Source organism: Rhodnius prolixus, unplaced genomic scaffold (assembly GCF_049639745.1).
Source record: "Rhodnius prolixus isolate KJV_2025 unplaced genomic scaffold, Rpr scaffold_4, whole genome shotgun sequence".
Classification (NCBI taxonomy): domain Eukaryota; kingdom Metazoa; phylum Arthropoda; class Insecta; order Hemiptera; family Reduviidae; genus Rhodnius; species Rhodnius prolixus.
The window spans coordinates 29,927,764-29,950,623 of record NW_027411614.1 but is presented as its reverse complement, the minus strand read 5'-3'; the positions used below and the strand labels follow the sequence as shown (position 1 = coordinate 29,950,623).

The following is a 22,860-nucleotide window of genomic DNA, read 5'->3' as shown; positions in this document are numbered from 1 at the left end:
AAATAAACTATACACACATAATGTTTAAACCAACTGCTCACTAACCTTTAAAAAATTAGCCATACTTATGTTAAGTTGTTTTGTTTCTTGAGGCATTTCCCTATATTTGGATATTAGGTAAGGACTCAAAACTTTTAACAAGTTTTCTATCTTAGTTAGAAAATCACTTTGAAACCTTTCATGTCTATGCATCTAAAAGTAAAATATTTTGTAAATTAAATAAATAACCTTAAATATAGACCGGACTCTACATTTAGAACAGCGACTATAAACTTACAACTTCTATCTTAATTAAATCTGGGAAAGTTCACGAAGCAAATTTGTAAGTTTCAATTACAGCGGATATTTTCATTATTTTTACTTTCTCTTTTTACTACTTTCTTACAGATCTGTATGTGTGTGTCAATGCAAAACTTTTGAACGATAAATTGTAAAAAGTTTAAATTTTTCATTTAATTTAGGCGCCACGATGGGATTCGACAATGAGCTTTGGTCAAAACTTGGTGAGTCACTTTGTACAGGATTTTCACGAAAACGATTTAAAACTTTTATTTAACTTGTTACCTCATCTAATACGTGTTAATCAGTAACTTTAGTACAAAAGTTACAGGAATTAAATACGTAAGTCGAACTGTGCAATAAATCTCTGATGAGGGATAAAAATCCGGTGCCGATATAAGAAAACAAGCGTGCTGTGACGGATTAAATGAATAACTTTATCCTGCATTGTAGACTCAAACATTGTACCAAGAAATATTTAATGTCGTACCTGCCAAATCAACTATGACTAACTTGTAGTTTGATTGGAAATAGCAGCAAATATACCCACCTATAAATTTGGTTTCCGTACTGAGCAATTTAGCAATATCAAAGCGGTGTAGACGTAATCTCAATCTCTTTGATTACAAGCATAATGTTTTAGAAAAGATCTAAAATTAATGAACGAGATGTTCCAAGTTGGTACAAAATTTATAAACTTCTATAACAATAAGAATGCCCTAATTCAAAGAAAACCGTTGGATGCGTTTTCGAGGAAATCCCTAAAAACTGAAAAATAGATTCAGTAATGCGGCATTTCAGAATTGTTGCCGGTTCGACGGTGGCGTATTTAAACTTGATTTTTCATTTTTATTGAGATTTTTCTTAAATGAGTTAAGCTGTTAACACATTCAAATAGGCCCACAAAGATGAACCAATATTTAAAATCATTTTTCGGACTTTAAAAGAGATTATTCTAGAGAAAACTCAGGATCTAAAATCTCAATACCTTCTCTTACTGAAGTAAAAAAAGGTAACATCATAAGTACAAGTATTTATATTTACATTAAATTGCCAAATAAATTTTTCATAAAAATTTAAATCAATGAAATTGAATAAAAAAAAAACTTAAATGCCCTAAATTCTACTTTCCACTTTCGATATTAAATTAATGTTTTGAATGAAATATTATTGATTATTCAGATATCTAACTTGAATGTACTTATCTTTCGTATAAACAATTATTTACTTGTAAAAAAAACAAACCTTTATTCTTCCTGTGTTTAATAAATGTTGGGCCATCGATTTCACCATAATTTGAAAGAAAAAGCCTGAATGTGAAAGAAATTTGTTTACTAGTAGGAAATCTGTATTAGTTGGATTTAAAAGTGTAGGAAGATGATTCGCCAATTCTTCGTGAACTGTTCTTCCAGAAACACTTTCCCCTATAAACACAAACTAAAAAAAAAAATAAATATTTATTCACGATTTTTTTTTTATTAAATTAGATTATTTATTAAATGAACCATTTACCTTAACATACGTATTAAGCGTATCACTTCTATCCGAACCCTGTACCATAGACACAATATGTACAAGAAGCCTGATTATATTCACAGCAACTTCGCTACTAGGTGATGTCACTAATAATGAGAATAATTGATTGAGTAATGTGGGAAGAAACGATATAGCTGAGCTGAGCTGAACTGCATGAGCTGCCTGTTTTTATAAAAAGAAAAATTTAATACTGCAAACGAAAATTTATATTAAACTAATTTTTTAATCAATAAACAACTCAAAAACAACTTCAGAATCAATTTAATTTGTAAAATTATTCTTCTTTGTTTGTTTCCAACCTACATTTCTGTAGGGTTGAAATTTAAATTTCTATTTAACTAAGTTAATTTTTATGGACAGTAAACCGTTATGGATTTCATTACAACAGGTGCCTTGGATTGAAATATTAGCAAACACTTTGTCTATCGAATGCATAAGCATCGGCCCGACAAGAAATCTGGACTAAGAATAATTCTTTCAGGCTAATTATTTATTTAATTAACTTACACAGCCGAGAAATAATTAATTCAATTATAAAACTAGAATAAGTAAATAAGAAAATAAAGTTGATTTATGGGAAAGGCGAAATCTGATTTTTAAACATTTTATTTCAAGAATGTTGAAGATCGATTTTTGTCCCCATTCTTATCCAAAATTATAAAATACCTGGAGGCTCCAGGTGTTAGCTACCATTTTACATCATTAATCATAAAATAATATATTTGAAGATTATATTAGGCATACGATGTATTAATAAAATAGTAGTTACTAAATTTAAGAGTTTGATTCCAAAATAAATACTGACTGAATAAAGGTGAATGTTCAGGGTAGAAAAAGAGAGAGAAATTAGTGAGCGCGTTTGAAGAAGAAAAGAGGAACAAGACGAATCCGATGAGAAAGAGTAGTAATAAAGTCAAATATATTTGAAGACATACAATTATTCTTAGATTTACAAAATTCATTTAGAACTTACCTTGAGAATTTTACATGTTTCCGTATCTGGTGGATATACAGAATTTATTTTTGGTGCGTGCAATTTTTCAGCGTGTCCAAATAAGTTATGAAGATGTTGATCCCTAGCATGAACTGTAGATACCAGGTTAAAACAAACATTGAATATCGGTTTCTGCCCATCTATCCAAATTATCTCTGGCCCCGCATACTGAAATAAAAGTAAATATTTATAAACAAAGTAGTTCATTTTTCTTCTATTGACCATTTAGCAAATTGTGGCAGATGGCATTGGCCATTGTATACATACACTGAATTTTTCTCATCAAAATTACATTATTTCATATTAAAATTAAAATGTAGATAATTATATTAAAATGTATAATATTTATACATATATATAAATTTATATTAGTAGGAAAGACTGTATTAATGTATTACAAGCACATTCATAAATTTAAGTTCTTTAGAGTTAAGTACAATAGCTGGAAACATCAAATCTAAAATTTGTGCACAATTAATTAGTTATTTCAGTACTAAGATTAATTTCATTATTCTAATAAATTACTTTTTAATGCAAAAAACCAAGGTGCAGTATTAAGAGAAATTATAAGCATGCTAGAATTTGGAAGAGCTAGAAAAAAACCTTTAGTTAAGAGTATCAATTATTAAATGATTAACTTTTTTCCTCTGAAAGTCCTTCACGAAAATTTAATAAAATAGTTTTAGACAGGTGTTATCAATTAGGCAGTCCCTCTCTTCAACAGTCACTAATCACGGCTGCTATGTCACGCACCAAGCATGGGTAGTTTCAATCCGTGGTATAAATTAAGAAGAATCTAAAATTTAAGCATAGATTTTTATAAAAAAATTAGACTGCCTAAATTGTTCGCGAAAGAAATCGTCAAGAAGAAAATCTATTGGTATGATGCTTGCTCTTCTCTTTTTGCTAAATATAATTATAATTTTGAAAAATTTATTACTGGGAAAGATGGGGTCGATTCATTGAATGGATTGTTTGAGAAAATAAATCAAGAGTTTAATGAAGAATCTCTTAAAAAAACTTTCCATTCAACTTTTCACTCTCTGTGTAAAGAGCTGAAATTAAGTTTGGATAAGCATAGTATATCTGATGACAATAATTTTTATCTAATGAGTAATATTTTTAAAGTAAGAGGGCAGCTTCTTAAATTAAATTACAACGTAACGCGTTCAGAGGCACAACATTACTATACCATGTGTAATTTGGGGGCTGTGGAGAATGTTTATCATTTTATAGCGGTTTGCCCAATTCTAAGGGAGTTTACAATCAGGTGTTTTGGCAAAGTAGAATTAAGCATGACAGCACTAATAGATCAATTAAATAGAAAAGATTGGCTATTGTTAAATAAATCTATCCGTTTAGCTGATAATTATAGAAAAATGTTATCCCATCAATTCAATGATTAATTGTGTATGTGTGTGTAAAAAAAGGTATTTTTTTTTTTTTTTTTTTTCTTTCTTCACTATTTTTGTACAAATAGAATGTTTATTTTATAATTTGTATTAATTTTACATTTTATTTTTTATGATGTATTTTTGTGAAATCAATTAATCAATTAAGATTGTGACTCATATGTTAATTAGTGCAACTGTGCAGATGAACTATGTTCATGCACTTGTTTAAGGTTTGTATATTCATTATGTAAATTTTATAATTTTTAAAATTATAAACAATTTATTATTATTATTACATAAAATTATTTTTTGTTTTCCCCATTAAGTTACAATGGTGAGTAAAATAATATAAACAATAATGAGTAATTTTTATTTAGAAGGTAGTCACTATTGTTATCCATCTAACCTAAAAATGATGTTTCTACAAGTGGTATGCCCAAATTGCCTAAGTAAAACAGAAAAAAGATGTTGAGGATTTTTTGTTTCTCATGTAATTATGTTAATATGAAACTCTTACATGTTTGTTATTGCTAATAACACTATTGTTATTGTTACGAACCCCTTTGCCAAGACCCAATGGTTGTACGGCAAGATATCCGGGAGGTAAGTTAGCCGCTACAGGAATTGATTGATCGTCAACATTTAATCTGCAACAGAAATTTGAGTATTTAGAAATATGAAGGTAAAATAAAGACTTTTGTTTTTAAACTAAATTATTTACCTATTTTTTAATAAAAGTGGAATCCACGCATAACCAACAGGAGTCTCTGGTCCAGTATCTCTTTTCTTAGAACCTTCTATTGAAATATGTAAAAACGTAAAATGCAAATGATGCGATGGTGTAAGATTGATTGGAAGAGATATTTTTATTTCATCATACCAAGCTGGTGAGGTATTATGGTGTAGGACGCAACAAGAAACCCAACTCACTAGTTCTTTACTGTCTTTACTGTAGATACACTGTAAATTGTAAATTAAATAAATAATTGTTTACGCTTTTGAAACAACTCTTTATCATATTCACCACAAACTAAAAGAATCATTTATAAAATTTCCATTTCGAAAAGTGTGAGAAACTTTAGGTATATTAAATACTTGTAAACAAACTTTAGCTGGACATCCTGTACAGAAATTCTATCAAAATAATTTCAACTACTGTGGGCGGAAAGAAGAAGGAATTACTAAGACGGTATATAATTTTTCATGTTGGGTTTTCACAAGAAAGTTTACGACAACCATCGACCCTCAAGAAGAATATATTTTATTTGTCTGTATGGATACCCATCTCTTTTCTCTGTTAACCTTAAATGTTGTACTCTAGGATTATCTTGGAGAAAAAACTTCATTTCTTTTACTTTATCATCAACTAAAATACTACATTAAAAACCCGAGATTTATTACTATACCCTTATATCATTTATCATTAATATAACACAAGTATTAAACAAAAATCTGCCTTAAACCAAACAAAAAGCTTTGTTAAAGACAATATACAACAATGTTAGACAGATAAAATTTGTTTGCGTAAATTTAGAATTTAAGCAATTAATAGGAATAATTTTCAAACAATTTTACTCTTAAATTTTAAGACATCGGATGAAACATGAACAGCACACCACTGCATTTTCCTTATTTGTACAAATGTACACTTTTAAAAATGTTTTCAATGTAAATATACCTAATTGAAGAAGATAATAATGAATATCCTTAGGGCGAAACTGTTACTTTGAAAGGGATAAAATAAAAATAATTTTCATAATACATGTGTTACAAAAACCAAAATATAGTCTACATTATATGTACACTATAATATATAATTAACAAATATAAGCTTACACAACAAATTTAACATACAGGCAAAGATTGGCAGTTGGCCTGGTCGCTGTCTCTCAGTTGAACAATGCAGGCTATGTTCCTGGCCCTTGAAAATGACTTCTGTGCATCAAAAGCCAATGATTGCGGGTAGACATATAGATGATTGGTAAAGGCCGTGTATGGATGAGTTTCAGGACTCAATTCAGCTATTTCAACAGTAGGCTCGCAGGCAGGAGGCACGGGAAATGGTTTCAAGGGGCACAAGCTGCTTGTCAGGCAGTCTAGTTCAATAACGATTAGAAAATTTAGAAATAATTAATAGGAAAAAATTAAAAAAAAAAATTCAATAAATATTAAAATTTACACATATGGATTACGAAAGAGGCATTCTTGGTTTGTTTGCTTTTTTAAAGGCGAATGTTTATTTTATGTCTCATTAGAAAGTACTGTGTAATTTAAAGTAACTACTATACGGTAAAAAATCGAATTTACAAAAAAAAATTAACTACACAGGAATTGGTAAGAGGATGTCGTGTGAGTGTGCTCATTTGATTCATTCTAAAATAGTTCTAAAATATGTATTGTGTAATTTAGGGTAACTACTATTCGGTAAAAATATAAATTTACAAAAAAATTAACTACATAGGTAGCGGTAAGAGAAAGTCGTGTGAGTATGCTCATTAGATTTATTCTAAAATAGTTCCATTAGAAAGTATTGTGTTATTTAAGGTAACTATTATTCGGTAAAAATTTGAATTTACAAGAATAATTAACTATATAGGTAGTGGAAAGAGAAAGTCGTGTGAGTGTACTCATTAGATTTATTCTAAACTAGTTCCATTAGAAAGTATTGTGTAATTTAAGGTAACTACTATTCGGTAAAAATTTGAACTTACAAGAATAATTAAGTGTATAGGTAGTGGAAAGAGAAAGTCGTGTGAGTGTACTCATTAGATTTTTTAAAAAATATTTCCATTAGAAAGTATTGTGTAATTTAAGGTAACTACTATTCGGTAAAAATTTGAATTTACAAAAAAAATTAACTATATAGGTAGTGGAAAGAGAAAGTCGTGTGAGTGTACTCATAAGATTTTTTAAAAAATATTTCCATTAGAAAGTATTGAGTAATTAATTTAATTGTGCACATTTGATGTCAAATGTTAAATTGGAAATAATATTAATAAAAATATAGGCAATGGAGCCGAAAATTGCCGACAAAAACCGATCGTATTCGGCTTGTTAGAGAGAAAAGAGAGAGAATTGTGATATAAAAATCACGGCTAAGGCCGGTTGGGTTACAGATCCAATAATTCCTAGAATCGAGGTTCTCTAACCCATCGTGCCTTGATGACATAGGTTTGGACTGACTTTACTTCTCAACAGTGAGTTTATCCTCTATATCTCAGGAACCGATAATCGCAGACGTTTCAAATTTGATATTTAGTTCAAGAGACACTATGGGAAGCGATAAAAAAGTTTTGGTCAAAATAGCTCAACCGGAAGCACCACTTTACTGAGTAGATTTTTCACTTTTTCAACTTTTTCTCAAAAGCAGCTTCTTGGATTTTTTTTTAAACTTGGTATAATAATAGCTCACGAATAGTTCTACAACTTTTATAAGAAACATTTTTCTGGAATACTTCGACTAAGAGCACTTTTGGGGGAGGGGGTGGTAGGCAATCTGTCAGATGCCAGTTCGCTGTAATATATGGGCTTCCTCTATATGGTAAGCTACTCTTTACTGAACAATTATTTTGTATATGAAAATGGCCAGCATAAGGGTCTGTGACATCTAATAAATTCTGAACAAAATTAATAAAAATTTAATGCAGTAAAATTACTTAAATATCAATTGTAATAAAATGTCAATGCAGGTGTTTTTTCTATACACATAACTGAAATTACGAATTGATATGAATGAAATATTTGGTACTTGCTGATTTATGTCCTTTTTGTCTTTTAATCAACCTTTATACTTTTTAATCTAAGATATTGTTAAGGAGACTTTTATACCATTCGGGTAGTTCTATTTATAGTTTCATAGTCCTATTACGAACAATATTTACACATCATACACATCTCTTCTCTGAATATCATCTCCCTCCTTTGCCTTTATGTCGTGCAATATAATGAATCACTCCAACGCTCTCTCTCGTTCTTTTTCAACCGGGGTTTAGAGGTTTCTCATGTGTCGCAAACTACATTTTTAAAATCCAAGTGACGCATCCACATAATTAATATAGAACCGAATGTCACTTCATTCATCTAAATCAGTTAAAGCATCGATAATTTGAAACGATTGCAATATTTTTCCTTATTGAATGTAAGATGACACTGCAATGGTACATAGGGAAGCAATAAACCTGTGCTTTCAGTCCAATTTTATCAAATTCGGGCTAAAATTTAGAGAGCTAATAATTCAAAATATTAGTTTCAGAGAGGGCCTTATTTAGTGGGGCTTCAATACGGGTAACCAATTTGAGCTTTTTATGATGTTTTAGGTTTAGCGATACCTACTCGGTTCACACACATACACCTTGTCCATGCGTTTTAAACATCTTCTTTTTTTTTTTTTGTTCAGAGGAGTTAAAAATATATACACTTCTAATGGAAAGCGAATTATGAAAACGTCTTGTATCTTCAATAAAATCGACTAATAGAATAAATAAAAATTTGAAATTGTTTGAAGGGGATTACTGGAGATAACTGATAAATTCATCGAAAATCTTGTAAATAAAATATAAATCCTTTTATTTTTTTTAAATATTCCCCAATTCAAGTATCCAAAAAGATGACCTTGCAAATTAATGAATGCAAAAAAAAAAAATTAAATAATTATTAATTTTTTAAAAAAGAAAATTAAAAAGTGGGGTAGTAGTGGTCATATTCACGTCAGTACCCGTACGTAAATATGAACATTTAAAATATTTAAATAAATAGGAACTTCCAAAATAACATGATCATGCACAAAAAAACTCTCTCGGACGCTCATATTTTATACAACATGTATAGGTAGTTCCTGAATTAGCGTACGATTCCTCTATAATTTCCTTTACTTAAACTCTACTTATTCAGAAACCATGAAATCCATATCATTCTCGCCACTCCAACAAATACAATAAAATATATTAAGAGACAATTTACAAGGTTGAATTGCCGGAAGTAGAGAAAGTGATTCAATGCTCATGTAAACTATATTCTGTGATTCTTTAATATATTGGAGATGGCGAAAATTTTATAATTTTTTAATGTTTGACGATTTTATCTCCATGAAAATGGTCTTAATTTGGAAAAAGAGCTGTCGCAATCGAAAGCACATTAAAATTTTCATAATATTTACAAACACTTCGTCTTAAAGGAAAATTAGGGGTTTCTGTTAGGAGACTCCTTCTTTAGACGAGTAAGTCTATTCTTCTTGTGATAAGGTTAAGTTCTATAAATACATATACCCTGGTTTAATAGGGACTAAGTTGGCAAAAAATTATTCCGCCTAATTTAATTTTTTAGGCTCCAAATTATGCCCGGAGAATTCACCTAGATGTACTCACTGCGTTGAAAACGGAAGACTAAAGCAGATCATTATAAAATGCCAAATATAAAACGCGGAAAGAGAAGTGTTCCTTGAAAGAATTACGAAACAGTCTACGATGCCGTTTAGCTATATAACAATTTTAGTGTTACACTGTCTCCATATTTCTTTGAGTAATAAACTTCAACATCTTACAATATTGATCAATTAATTCTCTTAAATCCATCGGCTCTTTTATCATTTATTTAAGGGAAGATTGCACCCAAGACATCTTATCTTATACTATATATATATATGTATATACTCGTACGATATATAATTGCGTTTAAATTAAAGACAAAATGGCATTTCTTTTGGTGTATCGTCAGAAAGATCATTAACATTTAAAATTAAATTGTTCTTATGATTGGAGTAATTCAATCTACGGCCGCTGTTATCCCTTAGGAGTTGTGGCAATTTTTCTCTTAAAAAATGGTTAAGCATTATAAACTGGTCGCCTTCTCGAAAACGGTTGAGTACCAGACTGTGGTTTATAAGAAACTTTTTGTCGCAAATGAGCTGTAGAATCACTTCCAGTCCTATGGCCATTTCAACTTGGTACGATGTATGTAACTTATGTATATAGGTACAATCTATGTATGAAATCTAAATGTATTTATAGAATTCAAAATTAAAAAGCTAATATATGATGTGTTATTAAGAACCAACGTGTTTCGTTAATTAGTTCATGGTTTGTTAAAAAAGCTTTTCATTAAAAAAGTTAAATGGGGCCCTGTTAACTGATTATTCTGTACTAATTTTAAAATTTACACTATTGGTTGTAAGCCAGGTAAAAACAAGAACATATCAAGCCCACGTGAAACTTATTATTTGATCGCATAGGATTATTTTTAAAAAACTAACTTACTCTGTGGAAGATCTGTTAATGGTTCAACCTTTATCTGAAGCCAGCCGGGAATTACTGGTAGCTTATTTAGTTTATCTGGTCTGAAATCGTGAATTATATTGAGTAAATTAAATATAAATAATATTCTTTTTAGGTAATAATAATGATAAAAAAAAAGTAATTACTTTCTGTAATCTGACAACAATTTTAATAATTCTTCATCCTTCAATTTACCAGCTTCTTGTCGGTAGATACCAGGAAAATCAGAGATAGTATCTGGTTCATTGCTGTATAATCTAAACAAGGGTCGTGCAGTCCACGCAAAGGGCATCCTATATTTACCAAGCCTAAAGAAGTATTTCAAATTTTTGATTAAAAAACAATAAATATATATTTAATATTATTTTAATAATAAAAAAAATTAAAACATGAATAATGCGAATTAATAAAGGTTCTCGGGTCACCTGCTAAAAAAAAACTAACTTTAATTTAAAATAAAATACGAACCTTGCAGCAACCGCTTGAATTGTTCGATGCACTTTAAGACCAAGTCTAGGATCTTTAGTAGTCCGAGTATACGGTTCACTTGACTGTGTTATACTACCCTGTAAAATTTTCTCAATCCTAACTACTAGATAAATATCGGGATGTACGTTACTAACACTAAAAACAGCCTGAAAAATGGAAACCATATTTAAAAAAAATAAAATGAATTATATAATAGATTGATATAATTTATAAATTAATTTACATTACATACTGGGTCCCATAAGAACAATTGAATCTAAAAATGGCTATAAATTAATTGGTCATATCTTTTTAAAAGTAAATTCTTGAACAGAATTTTTGTATTTAATCACATTAAAATGATCTCTTTAAACATTTCATACGTTGGAACCAACCCCAAATTCTGAAACAGGAACCGTAAAGCAAATTCCAAATTTTCTCTTTTTTGGATTTTGTATTAATATGTGTCTGAAATTATTGGCATCCTAAGCTTTTTACAGTGCACCGCTGGTCTCCGGGTAGCGTTCTCTTGTTACAGGGCCAGCAGCAGATTCGAACCCGGGGGACCACCGCGTCGAAATGAACTTTAATGGTTAATTTTGCACTCTTTCGACTGGCTTGACTTATAACAAAGAAGATCTTTGTTTTAACAAAAAAATCTCACATAAAGCAACAAACGGGATAAAAAATTGGCAAGCAATCGATAATAGTTGTACTAAGAGTTCTTGAATGTATTCATTAATCGGAATTAATAAAATACTAATTAGCAACAACTAAGGGCAAATTTAAACTCAGATTATTTTCTAACAGAAGCAATTTATCGACAAAGAAAACTCTAGAAGTCAAATTCTCTGCGCCTAACCGATGTCAATCTCTGATGGTAAATGAAAATCCGAAACTAGCCAAAATAAAAGAAAGGACTTGCTAGCCTAGGATCGGTAAAATCTACTTTGTTCAAAAGTTATTAAAATGAAGACGTCACCTTAATCTTCTTAAGAAAACTACAAATAAACATTCGTGAATCTCAGAGCTCTCTGAGAATTTAAAAATTCCCAATAATAAAAAAATAAAAACGTGATAGAATTCTCTACACTAAATATTCTACAAATAAAAGGTGCAATTCCCCTTAGCAGTGATACAAGACTGATATGCAAATTCATGTCTAAAACTAATTTAAATTAGCTTCAGAGGAAATCTACCTGAGACGGATTGCGAATCCATCCTTCTGGGAGATTATATTCACTTAATAATGACACAGAAGGACCTTCCGGTTTGATTATCATGCCGGAAACAGCATCACAAGCAACTTCCCAATGAAAAGATTCCGTCAGTTTACGACCTTCTTTCGCATCAAATAAGCATATTGACAACATATATGGCTCAATCTACAAAGAAAATATCACAATTAGTATCAGGAACAATGATCACAAAAGAATTTTAGAAGAAGAAGATTAGAATAATGAATAAAAAGAATAAAATATGAAATTTCGAATGTGAACTCTGAGTAATTCCATCACCTGAGTTAATACTTCTTTGTCATCAGTAAGAGGAGCTTGTAATCTAAACCTCAGACTGACGCATTTAACGAGAACCCTCTGGCCAAAATATTCTCTATAAGGTTCAGAACTTTCGCACCCAGCGCTTGGTTTTGTGTGCTGAAAATAAAGGGCATAATTTAAACCAAAAATAAAATAAAAATAAAGAGTAAAATCAATAAAGCAAACATGTTTATGCATTAATTACATGTGATAATTGCCTTAAGCATCAATTTCAAAGCCTTACAAAAATTATTCAAACAAGTGTGACGAATTTTTAATGATGAACTCACGGGCATAAAAGGATAAACTGAAAATAGCCTTCTACGATTGTCTCTTCGGGCTAGAGCTATAGATGTATCCGTCTCTCTCGCATACTTCATCAATTGTGGGTTAACTGACTGTTCTAGACCTCGAAGTGTACCGTACATATTTTTAGTTTCATTCCCAGGGGTCTGAGGTAATGAAGTTGTTGAACATGCTGTAATATGATTACATCAATCTTAGATAACTAAGGCTGAAGTGTAAAATACTAGGTGTAAAATTTTGAAAAGAAAATTAAACATTAATCAATTATTTATTACCAATCAAATGCTTTATTACAAAATGATTATACTTCTCTCAAGTGATCCAGCTCTTTTTTCTTCCTGTAACTTATTTTGGTGAAGAACTAACTGAAGTTTTGAAATCCAATCAATCAAATCTTGTTCATTGTCGGCAGCCAAACAAAAAGATTTATGACCAGCCGTCATGTGTAATTCGAAACATAACTTTCCTCTTTTGGTGTTCTACAATTGGAAAGTTAAGAAATAAATAATTCATTTTTGATATTCATTCATTCTCTAATATTTTGATATCGATTTATTTTCTAAACGAAAGCAAACATTGATTTTGTGATTTCAAAAAATCGCTAACTCAACACTTGGAAAAAAAAAGGATAATTAGGGCATCAAATTTTGAATTTTTTCTCGACGATTCGTAAATCAATTTTTTTTTAAGTGAATGAGTTCTTAATAATATTCAAAGTTCTTGCACCAAAATAGAGAATATTTAACATAATATGAAGATATTTAATCAGATGAAAGAATGCTTATATTTTTAAATTAAAAAATCCCTATCTTTTTCTTCTTTTCCCTCAGTCATGTAAGCATTATGGAAGTTACATTAAGAGAACATTTTCTTTAAACGCGAGAACGGTTGCCACTTCTCTTTCCTCATTTTAAATCCGTTTCTTATCTGGTAAGAATAACATCGCTTTCAGTTCGATAATGCATTTTTTTTTTCTATACCAATATCCAAATTAGAGTGTTTTCACTAATTCCTATGACAAGAGCACTGTCCTCAGATTAGATAAACTTTATTATCATTATACTATGCCTTAGCATATGTAGAAATTACCATAATATAAATAACCTATAAAACCAAAGGAATAACGATCTGACATCTCTTAACTATACACTTACCTTTATCTATTAATATTCCCCACCACCTTCCCTTACCAAACTTATAAATAAATAATTATAACACATAAAAATTTAACAATTTTAAGACCTCATACCTTTACTACTTCATTGCAAAAATCCATAACTATTGTTGCTTTAGCTTCTCCTTTTTTTTCATCTTTATGTAATTCAAGAATATATGTTCCATCCACTTCTCGCCTGTATTACGAAAAATGAATCATTTCAAATGAAGCAACTTTGCTAATAAAAATAAAGTTTTTGAATTATGAACAAACCTTAGATAGCAATATCGTCTTTTAAATGATTTCGAACCTATATTTGGAAACATTCTATCACTACCAACTTCAGGCCCCTTCATCAGATAACCCTGTTTGGTAACACCGTCAGTCCTGCATAAATCCTGCTAAACATTATAAGTTAATGCCTTAAATTGACACTTATAATAAGAATTGTAGAAGGAGTAAAGAAAATAAAAAGATAAATGACATTAAAATAATGTTAATACCTCATCAACTTGATCTACGTCAGTATCAACCTCATACACTTCATCTTTAAGGTCATCTGACTTTAATATCCTGGGGGCAAAAGTTTTATTGCAATAACAAAAACACAAAAAGAATATTGTAATTATAGAGATCAAACTTACTTTGGCAACTCTAAATAACTTCCGGAATAAGCACTATACTTGTAATAGATTAAGTTCCAATTGGATATATAACTTTTGATACATTCTTTAGTAAAAAGTGAGCATTCATTTAGATCATTATTGGATGGTGTTGTAGCGGCAACTGTTCGAAACTTCCTAGGTAATACAACTTGCTACAAAGGCATAAAGTTTCTAATTAGAATGTCGCTTATTAAATTGTTAAAGAAAAATAATAAAAAATGTCTTACAGATATATCGTCAGCAGGATATAAGAGTAACTCTCGTTGAGGATCATTTTGTAGAATAGTTTTGTTTTTGAGAATATAACTCTCAAAATCAAGTGGTTCTACCAAATGTAGCTTACTCTGCAAAGAGAAAAATTTATCATATTATCTAAATCAAAAAGTTCTATTAACGAATACAAAACAATACGAAGAAAAAATTAAGTTTAAAAAGTTATTTTAAAATATTTACCTGTGCTGCACTTTCTCTTACAGCCTGAGAAACAGTTTCTCTTAATTGTGCTGCCATTCCAGGCTTACCTAAGCCTCTCGAAAACTTCCTTTCACTCATTTTAAAACGAATTAATAATAAAAGTCAATTTTAAGGATAAGATGTATGTTTACATTATGCCCTCCTAACATTCATGTAAGCCACCATACTTATCAGCTGTTGTAGGAATTGGTTGGCAGTAGATCTAAATATTCTGGACGAGGAAATATTTTTCGTTCAGCATTAATTTTATTAATTAAGGAAAAGTAAATAAATTGAACCAAGATTTTTTATTTAGTATAGTTTTTTCCGAAAAAAGCAACAAATCCGTCAACACATTTTTTCTCAAAAATAACAGTTAATTTCCCAATAAACAATATTTTTTAAATTTAATCTGTTATGAGTGCAACATATATTTCACATTCGATAAATAATTTAAATTTTACGTACTTAATTAGAAAATTTACGCAAAAGGAGACATCTTGCATTCCACTACCAGAAATTAGTTTAGTATGACTTTACGATCATCATGGAAGATGAGTTGGAAGATAGAATTTTTTATCAGACTTACATTTCCCACATGAAGTTATTATCGAAATTTGCGGTTGGTTTACCACTGAATTCTTCGTGCTTCAGTTACATATGGAGGCTCATACGCTTTTATATCATAAAGCCAGAAGTTGTGCTATTAACACTCTTCTTGGTAATCATTTTTATGTATATACAAGCTGTTGAAGTATGGAGCCGAAGCCTTGTAAACAAGCTACGTTTATCGGTAAGCAGTTCAATCCCTTCAAAATCACAGAAGTTGCAATATTTTAAAGTTACTGGTGATTTTGATAAGTCAAGTTGGGAGTTGAAAGAAGGGAATGTTGCGGTTTTTGCTGTGCAAGGAAGAAGGCCAAAAATGGAAGATAGATTTGTTGTTAATGAGAATATAAATGGAACAGGTGTGCATTTATATGCAGTATTCGATGGGCATGGTGGTGAAGTAAGTATTAGCTATTTATATTTTTTAGAATTTATACCAGTTTCCACAACATGAGTTTTTCAAAAGAGAAGTTTCAGCACTTATTAGCTTTGCAGCACTTGCCTCTCATCACAAGTCACTGAAGTAGCGTTTAGCTCAGTAATTTAAAAAAATAAGATCCTTATCTACATACGACTAAAAAGATTTATTGCAAACAAAGAAATATATTTTTTTTCTTCAGCTTTTTTTAAATCTAATTGTTCTGTCCTATATCATTACTCAATTTTTCATAAGTGATATCAAAATTCTTTTAATTTAATTTTTACAAATCTTTTATTTTAATCGGAATCCTATCTTTTTCTAATCTATAAAATAGTAATTAATGTACTTGCAATTTTAATTAGAGTCCTTATTACTATTTAATGGGTGCTAATATTTTCTTTTTATTTATTTCCATATAATGTGTTCTTTCGCCTTTGCATCTTTAATACAACTTATAGCAGTACTTACAATATATGATTAAATTTATACTTGTGTTAGTAGTAGTACAAGGATTCTTACATTATCCTCATTCCTTTCAAGTGTTTCATACATGTCTATATTTGAGTATTACACATGTATAAAACATTATATTTTTAATCATATATGAGCGCCATATCATCTTTTATTTCTGTAAAACTTGCTTGTGGCTCTCCCAAGCTTCACTGAAAATGTTTTTAAAAATTGTCCTTTCAGTATTCTCTCCCTTTTCTTGGGAATTTCTAGAGTTCTAATTCTCATTTCTTTGCTTCTTGGTACTTTGATCAAACTTTATTAAAAATATTTACTTAGTTTAAGAAGAATAATATTTTTCTTATAGGTACTTCGTATTTTTTCTTTATTTTATCTCAGTTTAATTATGCCGGGAAAATCCAGATGTGAGGATATGAAAATAAATTTGAGTAAAATGTGAAATTTCCTTGATAGTGGGGAAATATTATAATTTTAAGTACATATTTTGAAATCTAAATATATACATATATATATAATGTATATATAAATAAGGATATCAATAAAATAGGATTAAACATTTATTGTTGCGGTTCAGCTTCATTTGACAACTGATTTTTGATTGACTTATTAATAAAATAAGATTATTGCTTTCAGTTTGCAGCAAACTATGCCAGAGATAATTTGATAAATAATCTAAATAGCAGAATTATTGAATTAAAGCAACTTATATCTAAAGGAGTAGATAAAAATAATATAAACAAACAAACTCCACCTTCCCCTGCAGTTAGTAAGAAGTTGCCATCTTCGCCTCCTCCATTAGAAAAGAAACCAAGTTTTAAGAAATATGTCACCGAGGAAGGTGTGAGGAAACAGAGTGGTGTAATTACTGATCCATTTCTTCTAGAAAAGCTGGATTCTCTTCCTCGTGCTATAACTAGGGAAGTGAAACTTTCCAGAACTTCTTCAGCCCCAATACTACCACCGGATATTACAACTTATATTGAAACTAATTCAACGATTAATTTTGGAAAATTAGTAACAGATGAAGTGCTAGCCGCCGATAGACTTCTTGTTGAAGCAGCCAAGAAAACCATGGATGTTGCGGGTAAATTTATTAATTAAATCAATTTAATGATTAATTAATTAATATATTCAAAATATAAGAATTTATGTATTATTACTTTTCCTCCAGCAACATTAAGATGATTTAACTGAAATGAACTTGATTTGAAATTTAAATTTCGGACTTTTCTTTTTCTAATTTATAAAAGGAACATTTGCTTTTAGTTATTGAAATTTATTTTTATTGGAAACATGTGTTCGTTACATAGGATTGCATATGATTTACAAGTTGAATTCTGAGAGGTCCTGTCAGAGATGACTAAGGGTCTGTGTCTGAGACTTGATTGAATGCATATGCCGACTCAGTGTGGCATTATGCCATTTAGACATTGCACGATAGGCTCCCAAAACAGATCGACTGAATTAATTCAAAGCACCAGTCAAATTTTGTCAAAAAGAGAAGACACGGCCTCTCAAATTTTGTTGCAATTAGTTTGCTTGCCATAACAATTCGCTTTACCACATTGAAAATAGCGCAAAAATGGTTGTTGAGAGTAACACTAGGTTCTAAGAGAAAGAGGAGGTTTCTCGTTCAATAGCTACAAATCTCGAAGTCAAATGAAGAAATTATTTAACAAAGTATTCTAACGCATAATTCTATATAATGTCTTTCTTCATTTTATTTGTACTTGTTACAAAATATTCAGAAAAGTTATAAAATAATATCTTCAGGTATGTCACTAATAAAATAAAATAAAAATTTAGGAACGCATTTTAGGTTACAATTTTAGTAATTGCGATTAGATAGTCGTTTCAGTTTGACACATACTCATTTATATAAATTATATAATATATATATATTTTTCACTTACTAAATTATTGATTACAGTGTTGTGTTTTAATAATAATAATTTATTTTTGATAATAAATAATTTTATATTTTATAAAATATAAATAATTTTATTTTTTTGTAGGTACAACAGTCCTTATAGCTTTAGTAGAAGGATCCAAACTTATAGTTGCTAATGTTGGGGATTCAAGAGGCGTAATGTGTGATTTTAAGGGCAGAGCAATTCCATTATCTTTCGACCATAAACCTCAACAGGTAACGAAATAGTTTTTTAAACTAACAATCCTAGAGTGGCCTCTCTAAAAATATTAATTATGGGTTTAATGCGGTTTTTTAAAAACTGAATTAATTACATATATTTTTAAAAAAATAATATTGAGAACAAAATCAATACAGAAAAGGGAATGGATTAGCTAATTCATGATATCAAATTTCGTAGAGTCTTTCATTATCGAAAGTCGTTGAGTCCACAACTGATTTTTTTTTAAAAGGCGCTGAACTCGAGATATGCAAAAAGCTCCAAACAGTGCCGAGCATGAGTGTAACTTAAAAAGAATATAAATACTATAAGTAAAGTAAAGTAAAAGTAAAGTAATCGCCTATTTTTTCAGGCGGGGCTTAACGTCCAACTACCAATTAGGTGTCGTGGACGGAGGCGACTAGCAAACATACTTTACTGTAAATTTCTTTTATTAACCATTAAATAAAATCCAAGGCCTAAGACCGGGAATCGAACCCAGTACCACAATACATATTAGCTTTGCAGGTCTCGCCTCTAACCGCTCGGCTACCGTGATAAAAAGGGATTTTTACAGTGAAAATTCAAAGTGGAAATCTCGATCGCCACACATCTTTACCTGTAATAATGTGAGAGAAAGTAAAAATTTTAATTTAGTTATATATAAACTAGTTTTCCCAGAGTAGTTGCTATGCATTTTGGTATTCCCCACCCCTCAGAAAAATCCAGACCATGTTAATAATATTTTTTAACCATATCAACCATATTTTAATCATATTTGTATACTTTTTAGAGTCGAGAAAAAAAAAGAATAGAAGAAGCTGGTGGTTCTGTGACGTTCAATGGTGTTTGGCGAGTAGCGGGCATATTAGCCACATCTAGAGCTATGGGTGATTATCCCTTAAAGGATAAGAAGCTAGTTATAGCAGATCCTGACATATTAACATTTGATTTATCTGATCATAAACCACAATTTTTAATATTAGCATCTGATGGTTTATGGGATACTTTTTCAAATGAAGAAGCCGTATCATTCATAAAATCAAGATTACACGAACCACATTTTGGGGCCAAGAGCATCACTTTACAATCTTATTATAGGGGATCTTTGGATAACATAACTGTCCTAATAATTAATTTGAGTAAACATTCATGGGTATAATAATTTTTGCATAACCTACCACATCACATAATTGAATTTTCAAACAAAAAATGAAAAAAAAAACTGTAAATCACAATTTGCTTAAGTTCAGATGTTGCTCAAATTAAACCCTCCATATGTAGCTTCATTAAGTTAAGTAAATAAATGTTTCTGTGAATTGAAAATTGCCAAAGATTTTATTTGATGAAGACTTTGTCTCTTTGCCTATTATATTTAATGGTTGTGCACAATAATTATTGTGATTTTTTTAATTCATATTTGCTCATTTAGTTAAAGTGCAGTATTTAAAACTTTATTGAATATACTGTAAATAGTTTGTATTTTGAATCGAAATATTACTGTAAAATTTTAGACATTTTAATCCTCCTCCCAATAACTAATTCAATAAAATCGGTTTTCTTAAATGCTGATTAAAATCATAACAAAATATATAATTATATTTCATGTACAAAAGAGGAATTTTTTGTGTTTTGTATTTTGTTAACCAAACTAACAATATAGTTTTTCTGAATTAAATAAATTACTTTAGTCTTGTGTAAAAATAAATTATAAAATTTTTATTTTATTTTTATTAGGACTGTTGTTATTTATTGTTTTTAGAAACTACTTTGCTGGCATTTTATTATTTACTTTTGTATATACGCGCATTGTTTTTTTCTTTTGTTTATTTTTAGATCTGTTATATTGTTGTCTGTTGATGTTAATTAATATTATTATTTGGTACAGTTTTAATTGAAGTGGTTACTGTTACCCCAACATAGTCTCTGAAAATTTAAAATCACTCGCCAAATAATCATGAAAATGTAAAGCAAAGATAAATTCGTTTTCACTTCTAAAATATTAATAATATTCTTTCATATAATTGGTTATCTCTCTTATTATTTAAATAGCTCTGTTGATATTTTCTAAGTTTTTATTATTATTTATTGAGACTTATCACTGTCCCTTTACTTGCTCATGCCAGTCAACATTATTATCTATACACTTGAATGCACATAATTCTTCTTTCTTCTAGTTGAAATGTATTAAAATATTACTTTTTTGAAATAAGAAATTTGTACTAAAAAATGTTATAAATATTTAGTTAAAATAAGACAATTCAAAATTATATAATTATATCGAACATATTATTTGTACGTGTTTTATATATATATATATATATAACAAAAATTTTTAAGTACTAGAATAACTTATAATATTAACAGAGATTACTAATAATAATAAATTAAAATTAATATATAATAATAATTAGTGAGATAACCAATTATTCAATAGAATTATTGAAAAGTTAGACTATAAAGAAAAATATTAATTATTTCTGAGGTCTCTTCACTAGAGTGGTCTTTCGTTAAAAGGTTTCTCCAAAATAATAATACTTTTGAAGTATTTTTTTTTCACTACAATCGAAACATTTAATTTTTTAATGCAAAGCCAGGCCAAATCCATTGGAATAGAGAAATAAATTCCAATAAAGATCCTTCTAATTCAATGGTAACATTTCAATTCAGTACTTGAAATGCGGGAGATGATCAAAACTTTTGTATTTTACTTATTTTATAATTGCTCTATTTTCGGTGAAATGCCGATCGATCCCCACCACCAAATATAAGTTTATTTAATAGTATTTATTCTCACTTAATTACATCTTTCAAGTTCTTTTCTTTTTTTTTTTTTCACCCTCACATTTCCAAGATTGTCTGTAATTCATTGTAAAGAGCAGTTGATATTGCTGCAGATTACTTCAATTTTGTAAAGGTTAATTATTTTTCGTAATTTCTTGCGGATCAAACGTTAGTATTCTTTAGAACTAGCTTTGTTCTTGCTTTTTATGTGATTACCTATACATACCTTCAAGTTGTACAACAACAGAACGTGTCAGTACCAATTTACTTTCATCAACAAGTTGTTCTGAATGTGTTCGTTCAATATTTTTATTGTTGCATTAAATTAGTTTCTTTTTCCAGTCTAGGTAAAACTATTTGTTAAAGTTTGAACGAAATAAATATTATCTAAGCTACCTGCTTCAGAAGAATGACGGTGGAATAGTAATGCTATTCTAGCGCCAAAAGGCGAAGTATATAAAAACAATTGTCCTAGTTAAGAGAGAAAGTTCAGCCTCAAAAGATAAACAAAATTTTAATCTGATCCCGCGATCCAAGTTTTGAATTAGACGTGCTGGTTTGTGCGTGAGTCGATTAAAAATGCTTGTTTTCACATGAATTGCATTAACATATTGCTGCGATACATTTTACATACTTTTTCTGTGCATCTAACTCTACTTTTCTATGTATCGTTTTGCGTTACAAAATGTCTCATTGTTGTATGGCTTTACATTTCTTTCCTTCATCGTAAATGCTTGGAAAATACTCTACTTACAAGTAAATTTTGGATCAGTAGAATTATTATCTGCAAATAAACCATAATTATTTGCCTTCACTCATATGGTGCAACAGTTCCTGCCTTTCAATGTTTATAAATGACTGTCTCTTGTTATTAAAACAGTAAATAACTAGTCTGTTATTTAATGTCAATTAGGTAAGTTGTGCCAATGATGTTAGTTAATTACACTATTGCGAACTTTGTTATTTATAATAAACTTTATCTAAAATTTATTAAATAACTTGTATCGTCTCTTTTATTTTATACATTTTCCTCTGCCTGTTTTATAGCAAGTTGTAAAAAAAGAAGAAGTATGGATGTTGAATATAATTCTTGCTGAAAATTAAAGGTTCAACAATTAATGTCTGCAACAACTGGCTGTAATGTTACTTATCATTATCAGATTTATTTTCATACACCAGCTTGTGATATTTATATATTTTATCTTCAGTTCGAGAAAGAGCTTTTATAGTTGAAGTTTAAATATTTTTGTTTCCAATTTAAGGCGCGTTATCAAAGAGGTTTTTGGCGCAAGCAGCTTTTTTTCTGAGCACTACTGGCCTCTTGGAAAGAGTTCCCTCGCTACAGACAACACTGTTTATCACCGGTCATTGAGCTGTAAAAGCTCCTT

General features: G+C 29.6%; 2 protein-coding genes and 1 long non-coding RNA gene across 7 annotated transcripts in view; 2 read left to right on the top strand and 1 right to left on the bottom strand.

The window, feature by feature from the left end:
* Ziz (dedicator of cytokinesis protein Ziz) overlaps window positions 1–15,281 on the bottom strand; it is a 31,834-nt gene extending 16,553 nt beyond the window's left edge. For 2 of the 5 annotated variants that reach the window (XM_074131414.1, XM_074131417.1), the window contains exons 1-20: window positions 15,059–15,281; window positions 14,833–14,949; window positions 14,585–14,757; window positions 14,444–14,513; window positions 14,214–14,341; window positions 14,034–14,136; window positions 13,092–13,263; window positions 12,769–12,956; window positions 12,458–12,595; window positions 12,140–12,325; window positions 10,941–11,107; window positions 10,619–10,780; window positions 10,455–10,534; window positions 6,058–6,299; window positions 4,925–5,163; window positions 4,721–4,850; window positions 2,789–2,977; window positions 1,792–1,977; window positions 1,525–1,716; window positions 46–192 (exon numbers count right to left, since the gene is read on the bottom strand). In XM_074131414.1, coding sequence (XP_073987515.1) covers window positions 46–192; window positions 1,525–1,716; window positions 1,792–1,977; window positions 2,789–2,977; window positions 4,721–4,850; window positions 4,925–5,163; window positions 6,058–6,299; window positions 10,455–10,534; window positions 10,619–10,780; window positions 10,941–11,107; window positions 12,140–12,325; window positions 12,458–12,595; window positions 12,769–12,956; window positions 13,092–13,263; window positions 14,034–14,136; window positions 14,214–14,341; window positions 14,444–14,513; window positions 14,585–14,757; window positions 14,833–14,949; window positions 15,059–15,157 — 3,108 coding nt within the window. In that variant the 5' untranslated portion in view covers window positions 15,158–15,281. The remainder of the gene's footprint in view (window positions 1–45; window positions 193–1,524; window positions 1,717–1,791; window positions 1,978–2,788; window positions 2,978–4,720; window positions 4,851–4,924; window positions 5,164–6,057; window positions 6,300–10,454; window positions 10,535–10,618; window positions 10,781–10,940; window positions 11,108–12,139; window positions 12,326–12,457; window positions 12,596–12,768; window positions 12,957–13,091; window positions 13,264–14,033; window positions 14,137–14,213; window positions 14,342–14,443; window positions 14,514–14,584; window positions 14,758–14,832; window positions 14,950–15,058) is intronic. The other 3 variants (XM_074131416.1, XM_074131415.1, XM_074131419.1) reach the window with 3 other exon arrangements.
* Window positions 4,746–5,210, top strand: LOC141455940 (uncharacterized). The gene is made up of 2 exons (XR_012459543.1): window positions 4,746–4,885; window positions 4,965–5,210. It is a non-coding gene; the product is annotated as an uncharacterized lncRNA (long non-coding RNA).
* A 175-nt stretch (window positions 15,282–15,456) lies between the features above and the next one.
* On the top strand, window positions 15,457–22,470 carry LOC141455928 (protein phosphatase 1L). The gene is made up of 4 exons (XM_074131432.1): window positions 15,457–16,067; window positions 17,193–17,643; window positions 18,575–18,705; window positions 19,482–22,470. The coding sequence occupies exons 1-4, from the start codon at window positions 15,606–15,608 to the stop codon at window positions 19,848–19,850; spliced, it is 1,413 nt and encodes a 470-aa protein (XP_073987533.1). The 5' UTR covers window positions 15,457–15,605; the 3' UTR covers window positions 19,851–22,470.
* The last annotated feature ends 390 nt before the right edge of the window (window positions 22,471–22,860 follow it).

Coding starts and splice junctions, on each gene's coding strand:
- LOC141455928 (XM_074131432.1), top strand. CDS start 15,606: ATGGAAGATGAGTTGGAAGATAGAATTTTTTATCAGACTTACATTTCC. Junction 16,068..17,192: donor TCGATGGGCATGGTGGTGAA/GTAAGTATTAGC, acceptor TATTGCTTTCAG/TTTGCAGCAAACTATGCCAG. Junction 18,706..19,481: donor TCGACCATAAACCTCAACAG/GTAACGAAATAG, acceptor TATACTTTTTAG/AGTCGAGAAAAAAAAAGAAT.